This window comes from Ambystoma mexicanum, chromosome 13 (genome assembly GCF_040938575.1).
Source record: "Ambystoma mexicanum isolate Mex_15411 chromosome 13, UKY_AmexF1_1, whole genome shotgun sequence".
Taxonomy (NCBI): Eukaryota; Metazoa; Chordata; class Amphibia; order Caudata; family Ambystomatidae; genus Ambystoma; species Ambystoma mexicanum.
In genome coordinates, this window is record NC_090938.1 from 715,897,312 (window position 1) to 715,919,140 (window position 21,829).

Sequence of the window (21,829 nt, forward strand, 5' to 3'; positions counted from 1 at the left end):
ACCTGCCGGTGGGTTTCCCGCCACCCGAAAACCACAAAGACTTGAACGACTCGACGCACTTGCTGGGCCTCCGTCTCCACAATCTTTGCGGTCCAGAACTATTGTCACCGAGGTGCCCCGCACGCCTCTGCCTTGCAGGACGCCAACACTGCGACGCCGACGAGCACCGCTCGGACGAAGCTGCCGCCTCATCGACGCCGTTCTACCCTGTTTGTCGACGGACGTTCGACGCCCCGTGTCTCCCGCTTGAAAGGGAAGGCATTCAAGAAGGGCCGTCGATTTCCCGTCGCTGAACACCGAGTTCCTCGACGCTTCTCGATGCCTCTCGACGATCCGTGACTCCCGCTTGAAAGGGGGTCGCTCAAGAAGGATCTGTCGACGCCTCTTCGAAGAACTCGACTCCACCAGGTACATTGGGGGGGTAAAAACATTATAGGAGGGAATAAGACTTGCAGAACAATATATGGACTGGGCTTGTGCTATATCTTTATTTTACAGGTTGCCCAGGTGGGGGGATCTCCACACAGAACTGTGTCTAGTGGTAGGGGCCAGTATTCTGCCTATTGCTCAACCATCTTATTTTCTCTCCTCTCTCTATTGCTGGTTTCACTCTATTGATCTGTGTGACATTGTTACAGTATTGTTGATGCACTTTAATGAGATCTAATACAAAGGGTGGTACCACTTTAGAATTGTATATATTTGCCATTGTTGATTTTCCTAAGTACAAAGTGAGTTATTATGATAAGTGTATATAACCTTGAATATTGATTATATAAAGACTGTGTTCTAACCAATACAGTGTGTGGACATTCCTTTGTGGGGGCTTGGGGACTACACTGTACTTAAGAACCAGCCTGCATCACCTCCTGAGAAGCTAGGCCTTGATTGCTCGTCCATTGCTACCGTAATAGAGAATCTTGGCTGGGGTCTTCTGTGCCTCTCTTCTACCATATAGAGAGCAGAAGTACAGACACCCCCTACCGGTCTTCTTCACAACTATGTACCGTAAGTATGGCATTGGAAGCATAGTATTTAATGATATTTGGCACAGACAGACCAGACATGCCTCCGAATTTCAGTGGCCAATCAACGGTAGTTTTGAGATCCCCCGTATTGAATACTTAGAATCGATCTTGTTAAAGAAAAAGGCTAGACCAGCAGCCTTTGATGTGTTACAGAATTGGAAGAAAGAAGCATTACAGCAGCTTAAAAGTAGGGATAAACATGCACGTCGTCATAAAACAAACGCTGAAAAAGCATTATTATATGATAAAGAAAAGCGATCAGAATCAGTTAAAAATATGGATAGAGCCTTTTCACTCGGGATCCAGAAAATTTACCCCTCTAAAGATTTCCATGTTTCTGAAGAATTTATCGAGAAGTTATTAAATGAACGCAGGCCTGATGCCTCAGCGCCACCTCCGTATGCTCCTATTTTTGGCTCTCTGCCCATTCCTGCTGTTGCTCCTGTTGTTATTCCTGTTCCCCCTATACAACCTATTGTTCCTAGTCCTTTGGTTGTTGTTCCTCCGCCTATTGCACCGCCCCTTCCCTCTGCACCGATAGTTACACCTTTATTAAATTTACCTATACATCCGCTCCCGAGTGGCCCCGTATTGACTGAAGTCGATCCAGGTGCAGGATCAAAGATTGTGACTCGTAGTACTGTTTCTGCAGATAAGAAACAGGAATTGTTTGCATGGGCTAAGCATTGCATGGAGAAAGGTGATCAATCTAATGTTTTTTCCACATTATCTAATTTGAATAGTTTTCCCGAGAAAAATGTTTTTATCGAAGGTTTGGGGACTCATTTGTGTGTGATGTGGGGTAGATTACAAAATTCGGATCTTCCACAAGGGGTGAGAGATCTGAATGCTTTGGCACTTTCGAGGGACATAGAGCAGAAAGTAGATGGGCATGTTGAAAGATTGTTTGAGTTTAGGAAAGACTTCAAAAAATCACGAGATGAGGATGATGAAGACGATAGAATATATGTACAGAAACGGTTCCTTCCGTGCCGTAGATCGGCACCTGAAGAAGTACGAATTTGTACCAAAGATGCGGTTCGATGGATCTCGGATTCATCGATTCCGCCAGATGAAGTATATGACACGTATAGTCAGTATACAGTAGAAATGCAAAGAAAGGTAATTCAGGTGATGGTACAGCACCTGCAAGAAGAATGTGTAAGAAAAAGGGTAAGCTGCCCTATAGAATTATTGGGGATTTGTAAAAGGGTTTTTTTGCCCGATACTTCTACAGCTGCCTTAGCGCTCGACCTGGCCCTGTTGCTTAGTAAGCGGCTGGAGGTACCTATATCTCAGTTGCCTATGAGAGAGGTTCCTCCGACCTTTGTCCCAAAAGTTGAGATCCCCGCCAACCCTGGGACTGGTGCCCCTGCTGTGGATATCCCTGCACATTATGTATCGCAATTTGTTCACGTCCCGTTTTCACGACAGGAAGTGAATACAATTAGACAATCAGTCCCCGATATCAGGAAAAACCCGACGGGGTTTTACAAAGAAATAGAGTCCGTTTTACAGTCCTCTGTGTTCACCTTGAGTGACATTGACTTGTTATTCCCTGTACTCCTACCGGTAGATGTATGGAAACAGGTTCGGACAATAGACGATGTGCCGGGGTTGGGAGATACGTGGGCTAATATGATTAGAATTGATGAAGAAAGGCCAGCTGGTGAGAAACCACCACAGGTAATACTTACTTTGCCTGATAGAATTGTTACAAAACTAAAAACTATAATTCCAGAGAAAAGGATTATTTGGGAAAGCTTACGGCCTGTGTCCAAGGGAAAACTGAAGGCGCCACCCAATTTTTTAATAGATTCGAGCAGGTATTTTCTGACTTCAGTGGACAGGATTTAGATACAGAGTCGGGGAAGAGGTTGTTCGTGGACAAATTTGTACGTGGATTGTTACCTGACATCCAGTCGCAGATTATGTCCTCTGAGAGCGCTTGGCAGGCAAAATCTCAATCTGAGGTTTTGCACATGGCTCAGTATTATGAGAACCGTGTTAATAATGAGAAGGAAAAAAATGAAAAGAGAAAGGGAGATTTGAAAACCAAAGTATTATAACAGCAAATTGTTAGAAACCCCAGAGGTGGCACGACACAGACTAGAGGTCAGTACGTCCCAAAAGGAAATGCTCCTTTGAGTCCTGTGAATATTAATCAATGTGCTTATTGCCGCCAGGAAGGTCATTGGCGAGCACAGTGCCCTGTCCTTCGCCAGAGGTCAAACTTTGCGTTTGGGGGTATGGGTAGACGACCCAGGGGCCGCCCTGGAGCAGGGGGCCCTGACAGAGGTCAGCTTTTAGAAGATTCTCAGCAACCTTTTTCACGGGAAAATCAGACCTCGTGTATGGACTCGAGGAACATATTTGATCACCCTTCTGCTGCCTACCTTTCTGAAGAGCTTCCTTCTGACGAGGCTCTATTTCATTAGGATTGCCCGAAGCAGGGTTTGGAACCTTCACCCATTCCCGTTAATCAGAAAGGCCCCTACGTTGAATTATTAGTAGGGAATAGGAAACACGAGTTTTTGATTGACACTGGAGCACAGAAGTGCTCCATTGATCATTCTCGGGTTCCAAACATCCCACTGTCAGGGCAAACAAATGTTTCCGTAGGGTTTTCTGGTGTACCAACTGTCTGTCCGGTTTCTGCACCGGTATCCGTTTCTTTGGGTCCCTTCACGGACCATTGTCCTTTTCTTCTCACTTCGAACTGTGGAGAGAATTTGCTGGGGTTGAATTTGTTATAGAAATTTAACGCAGTAATTCATTGTTCTTTGGATGGAGTACGGCTAACGGTTTCACCACAGCAACTTCCTAATTCTCAGTTCTTGATTCGATGTTTACCTCCCGAGTTCAGCATTGTCCCGGAATGTTTGTGGGCGGTGGACGACAATGATGTCGGAGTGTTACAGATTGAGCCCGTTAAAATAGTTCTGAAACATGGGGTGAAACTGCCACACATCCCGCAGTATAAAATATCAGTCGAAGGCGAACGTGCTTTGAAATGCATTGTCTCCGATTTTGTACATCGTGGGGTGATCGAGGAGATTACAGGTAGTTTGTGTAACAGTCCGATCTTGCCCGTATATAAGAAAGGCGACAATGCAATTCCACACCGGTTCATAATTCATCTTCGTGCTATTAACCGAGTGGTCGCCCCACAATTTCCAATTGTGCCTGATGTGACGACGATATTGACAATGATCCCTGCTACGGCTACGCACTTCAGCGTTGTGGATTTAAAAAACGCTTTCTTTAGTATCCCTATACATAAAGAAAGCAGATATCTGTTTGCGTTCACCTTGGCGGGACGCTCATTTACATTTACAAGGGCACCTCAAGGGTATACTGAAAGTCCCAGTATTTATAGTAGAGCTTTGAAAGAGCAGCTCGACACCCTTGAATTGCCACCTACTTGTACGCTGCTTCAATATGTTGACGATTTGCTTTTGGCTGCAGACTCTGAGAGTGCCTGTAAAGAAGGCACTGTACTGTTGCTCGTTCATCTAGCTAAAAATGGTCACAAAGCTTCGCTTAAAAAATTTCAATATTGTTGTCAGGAGGTTGCCTATTTAGGCTACCTCCTGTCAAAGGAGGGGAGAAGATTGACACCTGAAAGAATAAAACACATTTCTGGCATGTCTGTTCCAAATACACAGAAGGAAGTCAGAGCCCTGATAGGTATGGCTTCTTACTGTAGGTTGTGGATCCCGAACTTCTCACTAGTGATAAAACCGATGTTGGCTCTGACGAAGAAGGGCATTTCTCTGCCACTGCCATGGGAATCGGAACATCAACGATCATTTGAGCTTCTCAAAACCGCGCTATTTTCGGCACCGGTTCTGGGTACTCCAAATTATGACAAGGCCTTTGTGTTGTTTGTGCATGATAGTGATGGATGTGCTTTGGCTGTGTTAACACAGGAACACGGAGGGAAGAATAGGCCGTGCGGCTACTACTCCTCCGCCCTTGATCCTGTCGCATGCGCTTTGCCAAGATGTTTGCGCGCTGTCGCTGCTGCTGCCGCGTCTGTAAAACAGAGTGAGGGAATGGTCCTAGGCCATGATTTGATTTTGATGGTACCTCTCTCTGTTGATATTCTATTGAACAAAACCCAAACGCAACACCTCACCTCTGCGCGGTTAACAAGGTATGAACTAATTCTGTTTGCCCCTCACATCCAAATTAAGAGGTGTTGTGTTCTTAATCCGGCTGAACTCTTACCTTTCCCGCAAAACACTGTTTGCGGTGACGAAGAATTACATGACTGCCTGTTTGCCACTGAACAAGAAACGAAGGGCAGGATAGATCTCATAGATACTCCTTTGGATAATGCAGAAGGGGAGCTGTTTTGCAATGGCTCCTGCTTCAAACTTTCGGATGGTACATCTACAGCTGCTTATGCAGTTACTACATTGAGTAAAGTTGTCGAAACTAAGAGAATTTCGCATAACTCTGCACAGGCCGCAGAGATTATAGCGTTGACCCGAGCTTGTGAACTTTTCCAAGGGCGTAGAGTAAATATATATACTGATAGTCAGTACCCATTTGGGGTGGCTCACAACTTTGGAAAGCTTTGGTCGGAAAGAGGGTTCCTGACCTCACATGAGACCAAGATCCAGCATGGCCCCTTGATAGTGCAATTACTTTCGGCACTCTCACTCCCTAAACAGTTAGCGATCATGAAATGTGCAGCACATCGCAAGGTCATAGATGATGTGGGCAAAGGAAACGCTTTTGCAGACTTGATAGCCAGACAAACGGCCACAGACCTTAGCACGGACATGTATGCCTCGAGGGAAATGAGAGATGCTTGCATAATGGATGAAGGTATTGGGTCTGTGCGAGATATTCAAACTGATGCCACAATGGAAGAATCTAAAAAGTGGGCTGAAGGAATGGGGAAACTGGATGACGAAGGGTGTTGGGTGGATACATCCGAAGGGAAATGGTTGCTTCCTGATTCTTATGTATTGGCAATGGTTACGATGGCACACGGTCCTACGCATGTGTGTGCCCAGCAGATCACGAAAATGTTAGAACAGGTTTGGGTAAATGACAAGATTCTGGAAACTGCAAAGAGGCACCTCCAGAACTGTATGATCTGCCTACAGCACAATGTGGGTAAGGGGACAGTGACTCCAAGGGGAAGCTTTGGGCCCCCTTCTGTTCCCTTTGAGGTTATTCACTTTGATTTTATTGAGATGGAACGATGTAATAATCTAAAATATGTTCTTGTAATTATTTGTGCCTTCAGTAAATGGGTCGAGGCTTTCCCCGTCAAAGATGCTACCGCCATGACCACTGCAAAGATTATGGTAAAAGAATTCTTTCCTCGATTTGGGCTCCCGAGGATAATCTGGTCGGATAATGGCCCTCACTTTATCGCAGCAGTAATTTTTCAAATATGCACAGCCCTATGTATTGAGAAACGATTTCATTCAGCTAGACATCCTCAAAGCGCTGGGTTGGTGGAAAGACACAATGGTATTTTAAAGAATAAACTTGCAAAAACATGTGCTGATACCAAACTAAAATGGCCAGATGCCTTACCTATTGTGTTATTAGCTATGCGTACCACACCTCAGACTAGAACTGGGCTTTCTCCATTTGAAGTAGTAATGGGGAGACCTGCTAACATTTGGGGTCTCCCGAAACCTAAAGCCCTGAGGAGGTGGAAAATGTATTGCTTGTAGACTACTGTAACCAGTTAACTAAAAACCTGTATTTCATTTATCACCAGGTTTACTCAGCTTTACCTGTACGGTTCACGGGCCCAGGACACGATATACAGCCTGGAAGTTGGGTCCTAATGAAGGCCTACGAGAGGTCTTCCTGTCTCGCGCCTCGCTGGCGGGGACCCCATCAGGTGTTGTTGGTCACCAGGACAGCAGTGCGGGTGGCTGGAAAGAAGAACTGGATTCACGCGACGCACGTCAAGAAACTTCCTCACCCGACGCCACACGTTACAGAAGAAGCAGAACCCCTCGCTGATGCTACAGTCTCTGATCTTGGAGTAGCAAACAGCGCTGTGAGTGCATCGGAGAAGTTCTCTGAGCCTGAGGAGCTTGGGGAACAGTCCATTTCATCTCCGCACTCTCTTGAAAAATCACTTCCGGAAAACACTGTTTCGAGCTCTGCGACTTCCGTCGCCACCGACACGTCGCTTCCCTCAGGAAGTGACGATACTTTGCTTCCGGACCAGACAATTTTGGGTACCATCAGGTACAACCTTCAACCAAGGAAATAGAACTACGGCACGAGTTTCGTGCATCTGGAAAAAGGAAGTGATTGGAAAGTTGTCTTGTTATGAGAAAGTTTTGTTGAACAAAAAGGGATTCTGCTGGCTAGGGTTGGGAAGGACTAAGAAATCACGCGACCGTAGTGTCGCCAGCAACGAACATTGTTTGTTTGTTTGTTTGTTTGTTTATTTGGTATAGCGCAGAGACCAAACCCGCGAGGGTAGCTGGGCGCAGGCAGTACAAGGATACTTGAGAACTTAGTTACAGTACAAGAAACAAGAAACGGTTGTACAGATGAGAAGAAAGCATATACAGGCAGTACAGAAATACAGAAATGCAGATAGAGCAGGTTGTCTAGAGACCAGTAATCTAGTTATACTCATCCGCAGTCTCTAGAATAGGTGGCGGTAAGGTGGTCAGGCTAGGTGTCGATGGAGCGAATCCAGGTGAGGACTTTCCGCCTGAAGCTAGTGTAGGGTAGGTCCATTCTGAGGTCAAGGGGGAGTCTGTTCCAGGTTTGAGCAGCTATGACCGGGAAGCTGGAGCCGCCTGCTGTGCTCTTTTTATATCTGGGCACCACTAACATTTGGGGCCGTCGATTGAGAAACCACAATGCCTGCCACCTTCGCCGCTGCTCCCCGCACTGGACTTGTAAATAAGGGGGTGACCAAATCGAACAATGAACAATGTGCCTGGGCCCCGAAAACGTACTGTTGTGTTTTGATAATGATTATTGTTATTTTTGCAACTGCTGCTGTAGGACTTTGGTATTTCGAAGAAATCTATCCTCTGAAACCTTTATTACCGACGAGATTGTACCAACTGTTTTGACCCCTTCTGTACACCTTCACACTCTGTCCCCTAGAGACTCCCAACATAGACAAAAGTATCATAATAACACTCTGATGATAGTAATGAATGCTACTCATGCCATTTTTAATAAGAGTAATTGTTGCATTTGTACTCATTTACCGCAACATGGGAACAAGGGACTGGGATGGTATATACATCCTCTACCTTTAACGACTGCTTGCTATGCCTCTCTTAGAGCATTATTCTTTGGCCGATGGAATGATAGCATCTCAGGGAACTTTGATGGAACTAATCTGAATGATTTCGAGAAATGCGAATTGACTCCCCTGGGATGCTCGCTTTTTGCAAATAGAAGTAAACCTAACGTCGCTTCTATTAGGCCGTCTGACAAACTATCTCTTCCTTTTCAAACTCTGATTTCCTTTAAAATGGCTCCGATAGGCAATAAGGATGCTGTACCTCCTTCTTATTCTATAAATCACAGTCCTGACTCGGTTCCCTTATGTGTACAGAGAAATGGCACTAGGCCAATGGGAGATTTTGAAGCTTGTAAAAACGTTGTAAATTTGACTGGGGAAAACAGGCCTCTGTATGTAGGGGGGCCTGTTTATTTTGTTTGTGGTAGTTTAGCATTTCCCTGGTTGCCTAAGGATTGGCAGGGAACCTGTTATTTAGGAATATTGTTACCCAGGGTATTTGTAGCTAGTACATTGGAGGTTTCAAAGGCTCGCCCACGGCGAGACGAGAACGGAGATACCCCTGGGCAAGTATTGGGAGACATAGCGAAATAAGTTGTGCCCTTTTGGGGACAAATAACAAATTCAGAGAACATTAGGGGATTAGCAAGGGTACTGGAGAGAACGATCAACCGGACCACGGACATACTCTACAATATGACCTTAGAGCAAAAAGCAATAAGATTGGTAGCACTTCAAAATCGGATGGCATTAGATGTCATTTTGGCGGAACGAGGTGGAGTATGCAAATTAGTGTGGTCGTCTTGTTGTGTTTTCGCACCAGACTCCTCACCAACAATTTTTAAAGCAATTCAGAACTTACATACTCTCAGTTCTGAAGTACATATCCCTGTAGGAGACTGGAATCTTAGCACTTGGTTCTGGGATTCCTTACGATCTTGGGGTTGGAAAGTGCTTTCCGTTATTCTGGTTATTTTAGGGATCTTGCTATTCCTTTGTTGCTGTTTTCAATGCCTCCCAAGTATATGTGGAATGTTAGGGGGATGTTGTGCCCAAGCAGTGAGCACAATAGGGCATAAAATATATGCCCCAGATACAGCATCTAAAGAATTCATGTTATAAGAGGTTTTTATGAACGACCTTATGGCTATAGACATAACAGACAATGATGCGGAATCTATGGACGATAGCACATGGAGCTATTTTCAAAGGTATTAGGAATAATGTTTAGCACTTGGCATAGGCCAAAAGGAGGGTCTGTCGGAATCGAAATAATATTATACCTCCTATCGCATTGTTTGAATGTGTGTTGGCCTACGCCAAGTTGTCTAAAACATTGTGTAAATAGATTCCGCGGCAAGGTCTTGACCTTAATGTACTGTGTAAATCGCCATCTTGGATTTAGCCGCCATTTTAGGTTCTCTTGTAGTCTGGAAGTCACCCTGAACATCAAAATGGAGGCCGAATGACGTTTCGAGTGGGATTCTGGCCGTTGTGACCTCCGCACACATGAATAAGTAATATGCCTGCAGGCCACTTGTTGGGGTCGCGAACTGAGACCTTGTCCCATCCCTGACCTATGTGTAAATGAACAACTGTATCAGCGGAACTGATCAAAATGCATACATTATGGGATAGACCTGGCAACGAACTCTAAGCCGGGTTCTAAGAATGGTTAACCCGCGAGGGGGTTGGCCAGAGCTGGATAAAAAGTATAAAAACCTGAGTATCCCAATGTACGGTCTCTCACACTAATGCAGCGAACTACCATTGAAAGTTCGTTCTGTTATTCTGAGAGCCGAATAGCTATCCGTTTGTGAATTGAGTTTTGGTAATTGTTGTAGCTTTTGAATAAAGCACTTTGTATGTTCTTTGTAACCTGTGTTGGTGTGTTTCCTTTGGGCTTCCCGGCCTCATATCAATTTCTCTGTTTCCACAGCATAAGGGATCCTCTGAGTGTCAAAAGAAACTCCAATGTGGAGGTGAGTGACACATGAGCTATATTCTGTGGCGGGCTCATGCAGATAAAAGGGGCATGGATTAGCCCACTATTTACACCTCCACGGAGGGGAAGACCGGGCCAGATTGGCCAGGGAAAGTGCAAGTGCACCAATGGCAGGAGGAGTGGAGTGGGAGTGTAAAGAGGGTAACAGGAAGCAAGAAGTTGTGGGTTGTTCGGGTGAGGTCGGAGAAGGAGGAGGTGGCAGACCAAAAGACAAGCAGGAGGAAGTACGGAGAAGCAGAGTGTGGAGGCAATTTCTGGAGAAGGTGGGGTATTGGTAATGAGTGTAAGGGTGCTCCGTTGTGAGTGTGTGAGAGAAACAAGTCTGACTAGGAAAGAAAGTGTAGAGTGTGTATGTGAAGTTGTGAGTGTAGAAGGCGGTTGTCTGAAAAAGCGTGGGAAGGGTAGTGTTGTGGAGGGGGTATGGGAGTGTGGAGGTGGGAGTAGTGTGGTGGAGGGGTAGAAGTGTGGAAGAGGAAATAAGAGTGTGGACGAGGGAGTGCTAGTCTGAAGGAGAGAGTAGTAGAGTAGTGATGGGAGTGGTAACATCAAAGGGTGGAGGTGAAACCTAGAAGGAACGAGAGACATCAGAAGGACAGAAGAGAAGGGAGAATGGAGTAGAGGTGGGTGGATTTGGAGGGGGAGTAGTGAGCGGTAGAAAGAGGGAAGGGAAAATGTCGGCATGATAGAAAGGAGACTGAGTGGAGTAAAGTGGCTGTAAGGCACAGTATCATATCCCTTTAGAAAACTAAGCACTGGATAGAGTTGGGGCAGAGAGACGGCGGCCATAGGACCCATAGCCATCTCAATAAAAACCCTTGAGCCATCTCAGAGCATTGGAGTATTCTTTGGCCATCTCAGAGCATTGGAGTATTCTTTGGCCATCTCAGAGCATTCGAGTATTCTTTGGGCCATCCCAGAGCATTGGAGTATTCTTTGAGCCATCTCAGAGCATTGGAGTATTCTTTGGACCATCTCAGAGCATTCGAGTATTCTTTGGGCCATCCCAGAGCATTGGAGTATTCTTTGAGCCATCTCAGAGCATTGGAGTATTCTTTGGACCATCTCAGAGTATTGGACTATTCTTTGGGACATCTCAGAGCATTGGAGTATTCTTTGAGCCATCTGTGACAATGTTTGGGAAATTACATACACCCCAAAAAGAAAGAAAAAGGTAGAGGGGTCTTAAGCCAAAGATTCAACCCCAGGTTGCAGCACGAAAACGTAATGTCAGTACAGATTACGGTGCCAAAATTACAAGTCCAATGGGAACAGGTGGTTACGTACCTTAAGCAGTAGTCCAGGCAGCCTCCCTAGAAGAGGAAACGGGGTCAGGTGCTCTGCTTACAGTTTGGTGAAGCGGCACATTGTGGGATGTTGAGGAAGTAGAACATGGAAATCCCCGCTCCGAGCCTCCGCAGGGCTGAAGGCTGCCATCCTCCACCCCCCACTGGGATTCAGATAAGTGGTTTTGCTACTCCCGCCCCCACCCGCCCAAACAATCCCCTCCTCGCCCTCCCAACCTCACTTACCTTGTTTTTGTTCAGTTTTTGAGAGCGGAAGCGGAAAGGGAAAATGGACTCCGTTTTCCCTTATCCGGCGGCCATTTTTTTGACATTTTGTTTCTGTTCCGAAACACTGCAGCATTTCGGAACAGAAAAAACATGCTATTAGTACCCCTGTCTTGCAGGCGGGGGTACTAATAGCAATAAGCCTCTCGCCGCGGGTCTCGCCCCAGTCCTTCGTTAAGGCCCTCGCTTCTCTCGGGCTTCGCTCGGGCCTCCGACTATGGGCCGCGGGGCATTACATGACTCGGTAATGGCCCGCGGCTCGGGGCTTATTGCTTAAGTACACAAAGGGGCATCTGAGGTACACAACAGATCACAGCAATGAAGGTCATATGAGGAGAGCATTAACCTTCCACTGGATAAACAGTGCCATTGTGTCAAATCCCCGTTGGTTGGCTTTATACTTCTGAGTATATGATTGAGCGGGAAACAGTGTTACATGTAAGTGATTGCATGCTGCTGTAGTGTAATAATGAAAGTCAATGGGCTTTTTTTGTTTAAATCTCATTTCAAGGCAAACGTCAAGAACCAGACAGAGAAAATTCTAAGTACATTTGAGCACCTGAAGCAGTTTCTGGAGGAGGAGAAACAGCAGCTGCTCAGCAGACTGGAGAAGGAGCAAGAGGAGAACATGAAGAAGATGAAGAGGAAACTGACCCAACTGGAGAGAGATCAATCCAGCCACATAGACCTGATCACAGAGCTGGAGAGGAAGTGTCAGCAGCAGGATGTTGAGTTACTGACGGTGAGTGGAGATCAGAAACCTAAATAACTAGAGCAGCAATCCACCCTCAGGGGCCTGATCATAGATAGAGAGGAAGGTTCAGCAGCAGGATGTGGACCTACTGAAGGAGAGCGGGGATCTGGGATCTATAGAACTAGAGCAGCAATCTGCCCACAGGGGCCTGATCACATAGGAAGTCCCAGCAGTAGGATGTGGGTCTACCGAAAGAGAGAGGGGATCAGAAACCTATAGAACTAGATCAGCAATCCACCCACAGGAGCCTGATTGCAAAAGTATCAGAGAAGTGCCAGCAGCATGACAGGGAGTTACTGAAGGTAAGCAGGGATGAGAAGTCCATAGGTCTAGTGTCGTATTCCACCCACAGGGACCTGATCACAGAACTAGGGAGGAGGTGTCCGCAGCAGGATGTGGATCTACTGAAGGTGAGATGGGAATTAGTGATCTACAGACCTGTAAGAGGAGCAGTCCACCCAAATGTACCTGATCAGAGTTGGAGAAAAGTGTCAGCAGCAGGACGTGGAGTTAAAAAGGGTGAGGAGACTCTTGAAGAGATAACAAGAAGGAGGTGCACCCCCTCTAACTTGTTTAAACACATTGGACCTCATTACAAGTACAGCAGTGCGGTAAGAAAATGGCAATAACGTGGCAGTAGTTCAGTTACTGCTGCATTACCGCAACGCGGTACTACAGGTTTGGCGGCGGTGTGGAGGATTTTCCTCCTGCAAAAACCTGCACGGAAATCTGCTAAGTAACTGCTAAAAGTCGGCGGAATTTTTGCTGGAGGTAAATCTGCTTAAAATCCCCATGGAGTCCTATAGTCTTCACAAAATGCGGATTTACACCGTCTACTACCACCTGTAATCCCGCTGGACCTAGTGGCAGTAACAGTAAATCCGTTTGGCAGTATTTTGATGGATTTACTGCAAAATACCTTCAAACTTGTATTGAGGACCATTCTTTCCACAGGAGAGAAGAGCGATGAGGTATAATTGCAGCACGCGGACTCCAGGTGTCCACCACCGTTCTCCAGGTTTCTTCTCCTACATGTCCTCTTTTCCCTTTCGTTTACTCCTCCAAGTCTTTCCATTATCTCTCCTTTACTTTTGTGTTCCTTCTCTCTCCTCCCTAGTCCTCTTTTTGCTCCCCTCTCTCCTTGCTCCTCAATCCGTGGCTATTTCATGCAGCAGTGTTGCTCCGTCCCCACCCTCATTTGCTACTATGGTGTGTTTGTTGTCCAATCGAAATGCTTCTTCCATCACAAATGAGAGAAATAAGCCTTTTCCTGACCTTCCGGCAAAAGATATACACATGAAAGGGGATCGCCCCAAAAGTGGTAGAGCTAATGAGGGGGTCTCAAATATTCATACAACAGAGGGTTTCAAAAGCTGTAAAAACTCAATTTAGAAAATTATAGTTGCAATTCACATGGTATCCGATACAGGATATCCTGATTATTCTGACTTAAAGTAGCCCAAGGTAGCCATGAGAAGCATAGAGCAATGTAATGCCACAATGAAAATGTCTTTTTTCAAGAATTGTACTCACTAATTTTTATTTCACAAAAGTGAGTATATTTGACAAATGCATTAAATTAATTGCTTTTAACAAATACATGAATTTAGCAAAAAACACAAGAAACTATTTCATTTAATAAATCTGCTGGTTGACTGTTTGAATGAAGACCAGAAACGTTGTATAAAGCAAAAAGAAGAAGGAAAAAAAGAGAAAGAACTATTCAGTTCAGTTAATTAATTAAACAAAATGTAAATCCATTTGTACAAGTCTGCCAGAACTATTCAGTTCAGTTAATTAATTAAACAAAATGTAAATCCATTTGTACAGGTCTGCCAGAACTATTCAGTTCAGTTAATTAAACAACATGTAAATCCATTTGTACAAGTCTGCCAGAACTATTCAGTTCAGTTAATTAATTAAACAAAATGTAAATGCATTTGTACAGGTCTGCCAGAACTATTCAGTTCAGTTAATTAAACAACATGTAAATCCATTTGTACAAGTCTGCCAGAACTATTCAGTTCAGTTAATTAATTAAACAAAATGTAAATGCATTTGTACAGGTCTGCCAGAACTATTCAGTTCAGTTAATTAAACAACATGTAAATCCATTTGTACAGGTCGGCAAAAGATGCCAGCAGCCATTTCCTTCGTCCTCTCAAGGCTGGACTATGCAAACAAACGTTATCATTCTGGGACTGCTCCCATACGTCTTGAGATGGCTTCAGAGAGTACAAAGCGCTGGAGCAAAGCTGGTGCACGCCCTGGCGTCCATGCACATGCAGGATTCAGTCCAAAGCATCATGTAGAGCCCGAGGTGTCATCCAGGATGATGAGTGGAATTCCATCTAGAAGAAAATCCAGCTCTAAGAACCAATGACACTGAGGTGTGCCAAGGCTGCCCGACACAAGAAAGCATCACGCAGGATCCCGTGGGGCTGTCATGGTGCCTAAACCCTAGCAACGCTCCACATATGTGAGCTTCTGAGCACTGCAGAAGCACCTTCTGCTTCAGAAAAGCCTTAAACCCCGGTCTATTTACAAGAGCAGTCGAAGGCTAGAATCCCGGGCAACCCAGAGATGCAATAGCAGCCTAGCTCTCTGAAAAGTCGATACTAAGACAACAGCACAGGGGCAACGCGCTGGTCTTGGAAGCAAGACCACGCGGAGCAACAGAGGTCCGAATCCTGGATCCGCGCTTAGAAACCGAACACAGGTACTGTATTAGGCGAGTTATTAACATTAAATAAATGGAAATCTGGGGCAAACGTGCAATTATCTACAAGAGACTTAACAGAGCAGAAACTGGGTAGAAAAACCTGCCCAGGATGAGGACGAGCGCACCAAATTAATCTTCACATCTGACACCAAAGACCGCAAAGTACTCCCCAATGATGTACCCACCAGCCCCTCGGCAATGCACACAAATGCACCTGACACTGCTCGGATTGTGGAGAGTTGCTCAGTGAAACTCTCACTGAGCATGCAGACGCCTGATCCGAAGTAAATACGGCTTCAAAAATGGTCAATAGTTAGTCATTGTGTTTTTAGTTGAAGAAATGAAACTGCAATAGTCTTCAAATTATCCAAAATCATAAACGATTAGATTGTCTTTATTCAAAAAGTGATTAGCAGAAGCCCTGGCCAATGCATTTCCGACTCTGGATCCTTCTTCAGGGCGGGTTCTCAAACAAATAACAGACATAAAGCTGTAGAACAACAACAACCTCTGCTAACAGTATACTGATCCGTGTTATAATTCACAAAATAGATTCTTTGCACCTATGCCAATCACCCTCTGCACACCATGCCCTGCACTGTTCATACACCCTGTAAACCAGAGGTGCTCAACATGCGGCCTGTGGGCCAGATGCAGCCCCTCAGAGCATTGTTTATGGCCCCCCTCCCCCAAGTCACACGAGTTCCATGATGAAGTGAGGCCTGGCCTCTTTCCATCCTGATACCTGCTGTTTTAATTCTATTTAACACATGAATTCAGTCTCACAATGCAAATAAATCAAAGTGCTAAGGTTACAGTTAAAAATAGAGCAATACCTACAAATGACCCTTCAAAACACGTTTTACTTGGCTGTCAAAGTCATGCACCGACGCCACTACCACCCCCAGTCCCGCCCTGAGTTATGGGACTTGTGTAGTCCTCCAGCAATATCAGCTGTGCACCCCTATCCAAACCAAACTGCTCCAGCTAGGCTGCTTCACCCCTGATAACAACGCACACTCTCACTCATCGCTCAACTAATACCTCTCACATCCCCCCCACCCCCATAATATAATTCTATAGGCAACAGGTTTACCATGTTATTCTCGCTTATCCTGCCCCAGGCTTTGGTATGATCTGCCATGACTCCCCTTTGATGCATGACGTAACATGCAACCACCTGATACAAATCATGTCACCATTTCAAGCTGCTTTTCATCCAGCCTTCTGCGCCCATTGTTTTGTGTTGTATTGGAAAATAAAGCACTTTTTTAAGACGATATAATCTGGCACGTATGATCTGGGATGCTCGTGCAAAGTCATTTCAGACTTTTGCCACGAGATGGCAGTAAAGTAGCACCACAACACCAGCCTTCTGCGCCCAATCGGTACACCACTTTTTGGTGCCGCCGATTCAGCGCGGGCCGGTTTGGCGTGACCACTTTGGTGCGGTGGCCCGTTTGGCGCGCCCATTTCGGCGCAGAAGCCTTTCTGGAGACGCCGATTTGGCGCGAGGGACATTGCAGTCACGTCTAAACTCCCTCATGCCAAATTCAAAAGCATAATTCTTTTCAAATGCATTTTGACAGGTACTGTGCCCGTTCACGCGTTGCATTCGGATAGAATTGTGCGTGTGGATTTGGTTTAAACTTTGTACTCCCCCCTTTATCTTTTTCCCCTTGTCTACCCGTAATGGCGGCGTGCTGTGCAAGGGTTGCCTGCTACTGCCCTCCTTCACTCCCACCCGCGGCGAAGAGCCTGCGACTGTAAGTGCTATACACAGCCGCAAAGATCCTTGTAGGCTCTTTTCTCTCTGAGATAATGTTGTTGTGGTCTGCGGGCTTCCTTGTGTAGCAAACACTGCAATCCCAGTCACCTCAGGTGCGCGGATTCGGTTCGGGTCAGGACTTGGCAGATAGGAGCTTGAAGTCCCCAATGGCACCGCCAGCTTCCCGCATGGCCGACATTGCCATTAGTTTCTCTCTGCTCAGTCGTCCCAGCGCATCTACCCTGGCAGCTTTGCGCTCTGCCCATCAGTGTTGGCGTCTCTTGCTGCTCACCGATGACCATTCCCTGCACCGACCACCGCGCACACAAACTCGCAACTCACCTCTTCTTCAGCACTTCCAGAGCCCTTGCACTCTCCTCCATGCTGCGCACCGACCCGTACCCCTATACTGGCACTGGTTCAAGCTTTACACGCGTGACGCAGCGCCTGATCCCAGGGTCGGACTGGGTATCAAATTGTCTCGCGAACCAATGAAAAACTGGCCCAGAGTTTCAAATGGCTATTAATTCTTTTTGTGACAGAACTGTTTGAGTAGTACCCCAGGGGACGTTTTTGATCAAATGTGATGCAAATTGTGGATTATAAAGAATATTTATTTGGTAACACTTGCCAGAACTGCGTTTTTGGTTTGGGTATTGCCCTATAGGCCAGTCCAAGCCCGCTGCTCCCCAGCTCTTGGCGTCCTGCTCTCCAAAGTCTGCACAGTCCCTCCTGCGCCTGGCAGTGGGCAGTAACTCTCAGACGACATAGTGGGGGGTGCCCATTCCCACTGGCTCCCCCGGAGGGCCTGCTAACAGAACCAATATTGGCCGGTTACATTGCAGTGACACATGGAGGGAAAGGGCATTCATGGCTGCGGGGGATGGGGCCAGGAGGGAGTATGCAAGGTTTCAGATGTGCCAAAGTCTGGGGGCAGCATCATTGTGCTGGGTGGGGGGGCTGCCTGCCACTCCCTTATGCATCGCCTATTCGGCTCGCCCCCACTGGCGTGGATAAGAGGGGCAGGACCTGATTAGAGGCCTCAAATGTTTAATCTACCACACATCGTACACAACCTTTGCATCCCGATTTGGGGCTTCTCGGGTGCATGCCTCGCTGTATTTGTTTTAGTTGTTGGGGTGTACGATGCAGCTGTGTGCTTTATCCGCTGCATGGCAGGCACACGCATCGTGCATAGAAGCTATGACATGGCGGGTGACAGCCTGGCTCTAACCCTGCACAGCCCATGACCATGCTGCGTGTGTACATGAAGTGCATTCAGCGTGACTGCCATCACGTCTGGTCGTGTATGTGTGTCCAATCTATCTTGACGGTTGGTTCATGCTGCGTGAGCAGAATATTGTGTGGTCGTTATTTCTGTGTAAGTTATGTGCACACACACATACACACACGATGTTTGAAGTCATGTTCCTGTGCAATGCTGCCATGCGTGTAAAGTGTATTGTACTTAACACAGAGTCAGGAGATTTGCGTGCAAGAAATTGATGCAGCATATGTTTTCACATAGTTCTCTTAAACGGGTGCATTACCCCACTGAGCTATCACACTTTCTCGAAGAATAACAGCAGCATATAGATGATTCAAGAATTAAGCCTTGTTTTCTGCTGCCTGTTCCAATGCACACACTATTGACATCCACCACTGGGTGGTTTTTTTGTTTCATGGCTTATAAGCCATCTGTTGCTTCTCTTATTCGGTTGCAGTGAGAAGGCTCCCAGCAGCGATGTTGCTCTGGTCTTGGGACGTTGCATGTACTGCGTGCTTCTAGTGCTGAAGGATTTATCTGCCCATCTCAAGTCACTGGGTCAAAAAATAATGACACTATCCCTCCCTCGCGCCAAAAGATCCCTCGCGTCTAAACGTCCCAACGCCGAACTGGGCGCGCCAAAATGGGCGTGCCAATTGTCTCCTGCGCGGAAGCGGGCGCGGCGAATCGGCCCGTGCCGAAATGGCCGCGCCAAATCGTCCTGCTCCGACGCCCATTGTCCTGTGTTGTATTGGAAAATAAGGCACTTTCTAAGACGATATAATCTTGTACTTATGATCTGGGATGTTCGTGCAAAGTCATTTCAGACTTTTGCCACTAGATGGCAACAAAGTAGCACCACAACACCAGCCTTCTGCGCCCATTGTCCTGTGTTGTATTGGAAAATAAGGCACCTTCTAAGACGATATCATCTTGTATATATGATGTGGGATGTTCGTGCAAAGTCATTTCAGACGTTTGTCACTAGATGGCAGCAAAGTAGCACCACAACACCAGCCTTCTGCGCCCATTGTCCTGTGTTGTATCGGAAAATAAGGCACCTTCTAAGACAATATCATCTTGTGCATATGTTATGTTATGTTATGTTATGTTATGTTATGTTATGTTATGTTATGTTATGTTATGTTATGTTATGTTATGTTAAAGGTACTTATATAGCGCACCGTCACCAATGGAATTGGTCCCCAGGCGCTCTGGCGGATCTGTAAACGAGAAGGTGGGATGGGTTAGTAAGGTGAAGAGGGAGTAGGATAGTGAGAGGAGTGGTGTACTGTTGGCAGCTTCAACTCGGTAGACACCGGGTGCACAGCTTTGGTGCAAGTATTGTCTCGGTGTCAGTCCGCGTGTGCTGTTGATGAGGCTTATGTGTTCTTGCAGTGTGGTGAAGTGTGTGCTGCTTGTTGTGCGAGAGATGGTTGTGTGAGTTTTTTTTAGATGAATATGCAGGGAGTTTGAGTTTATATTGGTTAGTGGATTATATGACATTTAACATTTAAGCATTCACAGTTCTGTCTAAGTGTGGCACTCGCTAACCTTCACAATCCTATCTAGGTACGGCGCAGGCTAATGTTCTCAATTCTAAGTGTGACACATGCTAACATTTACAGTTTCATCCAAGTATGGTGCTTTCTAACATTCACAGTTCTATCTAGATGTGGCGCAGGCCAAAGTTAGGAACTCTGTCTAACTGTTGCACATGCTAAAATTTACAGTTTCATCTAAGTGTGGTGCTTGCTAACATTCACAATTCTATCTAGATGTGGCGCACATGATCTGGGATGTTCGTGCAAAGTCATTTCAGACTTTTGCCACTAGATGGCAGCAAAGTAGCAGCACAACTCCAGCCTTCTGCACCCATTTTCCTGTGTTGTATTGGAAAATAAGGCACCTTCTAAAACGATATAATCTTGTACATATGATCTGGGATGTTCGTGCAAAGTCATTTCAGACTTTTGCCACTAGATGGCAACAAAGTAGCACCACAACACCAGCCTTCTGAGCCCATTGTCCTGTGTTGTATTGGAAAATAAGGCACCTTCTAAGACAATATCATCTTGTACATATGTTGTGTTATGTTATGTTATGTTATGTTATGTTATGTTATGTTATGTTATGTTATGTTATGTTAAAGGTAATTATATAGCGCACCGTCACCATTGGAATTGGTCCCCAGGCGCTCTGGCGGATCTGTAAACGAGAAGGTGGGATGGGTTAGTAAGGTGAAGAGGGAGTAGGATAGTGAGAGGAGTGGTGTACTGTTGGCAGCTTCAACTCGGTGGACACCGGGTGCACAGCTTTGGTGCAAGTATTGTCTTGGTGTCAGTCTGCGTGTGCTGTTGATGAGGCTTATGTGTTCTTGCAGTGTGGTGAAGTGTGTGCTGCTTGTTGTGCGAGAGATGGTTGTGTGAGTTTTTTTTTTTTAGATGAATATGCAGGGAGTTTGAGTTTATATTGGTTAGTGGATTATATGACATTTAACATTTGAGCATTCACAGTTCTGTCTAAGTGTGGCACTCGCTAACCTTCACAATCCTATCTAGGTACGGCGCAGGCTAATGTTCTCAATTCTAAGTGTGGCACATGCTAACATTCAAGTTCCATCTAGGTGTGGCATATGCTAACATTCACAATTCTATCTAGATGAGACGCAGGCTAAAGTTAGGAATTCCGTCTAAGTGTGGCTCACGCTAACATTCATAATCCTATCTAGATACGGCACAGGCTAATGTTCTCAATTCTAAGTGTGGCACATGCTAACATTTACAGTTTCATCCAAGTATGGTGCTTTCTAACATTCACAGTTCTATCTAGATGTGGCGCAGGCCAAAGTTAGGAACTCTGTCTAACTGTTGCACATGCTAAAATTTACAGTTTCATCTAAGTATGCTGCTTGCTAACATTCACAATTCTATCTAGATGTGGCGCACATGATCTGGGATGTTCGTGCAAAGTCATTTCAGACTTTTGCCACTAGATGGCAGCAAAGTAGCAGCACAACTCCAGCCTTCTGCACCCATTGTCCTGTGCTGTATTGGAAAATAAGGCACCTTCTAAGACATATAATCTTGTACATATGATCTGGGATGTTCGTGCAAAGTCATTTCAGACTTTTGCCACTAGATGGCAGAAAAGTAGCATCACAATGCCAGCCTTCAATCTTCGCCCATTTTCCTGTGTTGTATTGGAAAATAAGGCACCTTCTAAAACGATATCATCTTGTACATATGATCTGGGATTTTTGTGCAAAGTCATTTCAGACTTTTGCCACTAGATGGCAGAAAAGTAGCATCACAACGCCAGCCTTCAATCTTCGCCCATTTTCCTGTGTTGTATTGGAAAATAAGGCACCTTCTAAAACGATATCATCTTGTACATATGATCTGGGATGTTCGTGCAAAGTCATTTCAGACTTTTGCCACTAGATGGCAACAAAGT

The 21,829-nt window shown here is 45.7% G+C and overlaps 1 protein-coding gene across 1 annotated transcript in view; it reads left to right on the plus strand.

Moving 5' to 3' along the window:
- LOC138520507 (E3 ubiquitin-protein ligase TRIM39-like) overlaps window positions 1-21,829 on the plus strand; it is a 115,212-nt gene that overhangs the window by 9,856 nt on the left and 83,527 nt on the right. The window contains exon 2 of the mRNA XM_069632862.1: window positions 12,374-12,604. Within this exon, the coding sequence (XP_069488963.1) occupies window positions 12,374-12,604 (231 nt within the window). The remainder of the gene's footprint in view (window positions 1-12,373; window positions 12,605-21,829) is intronic.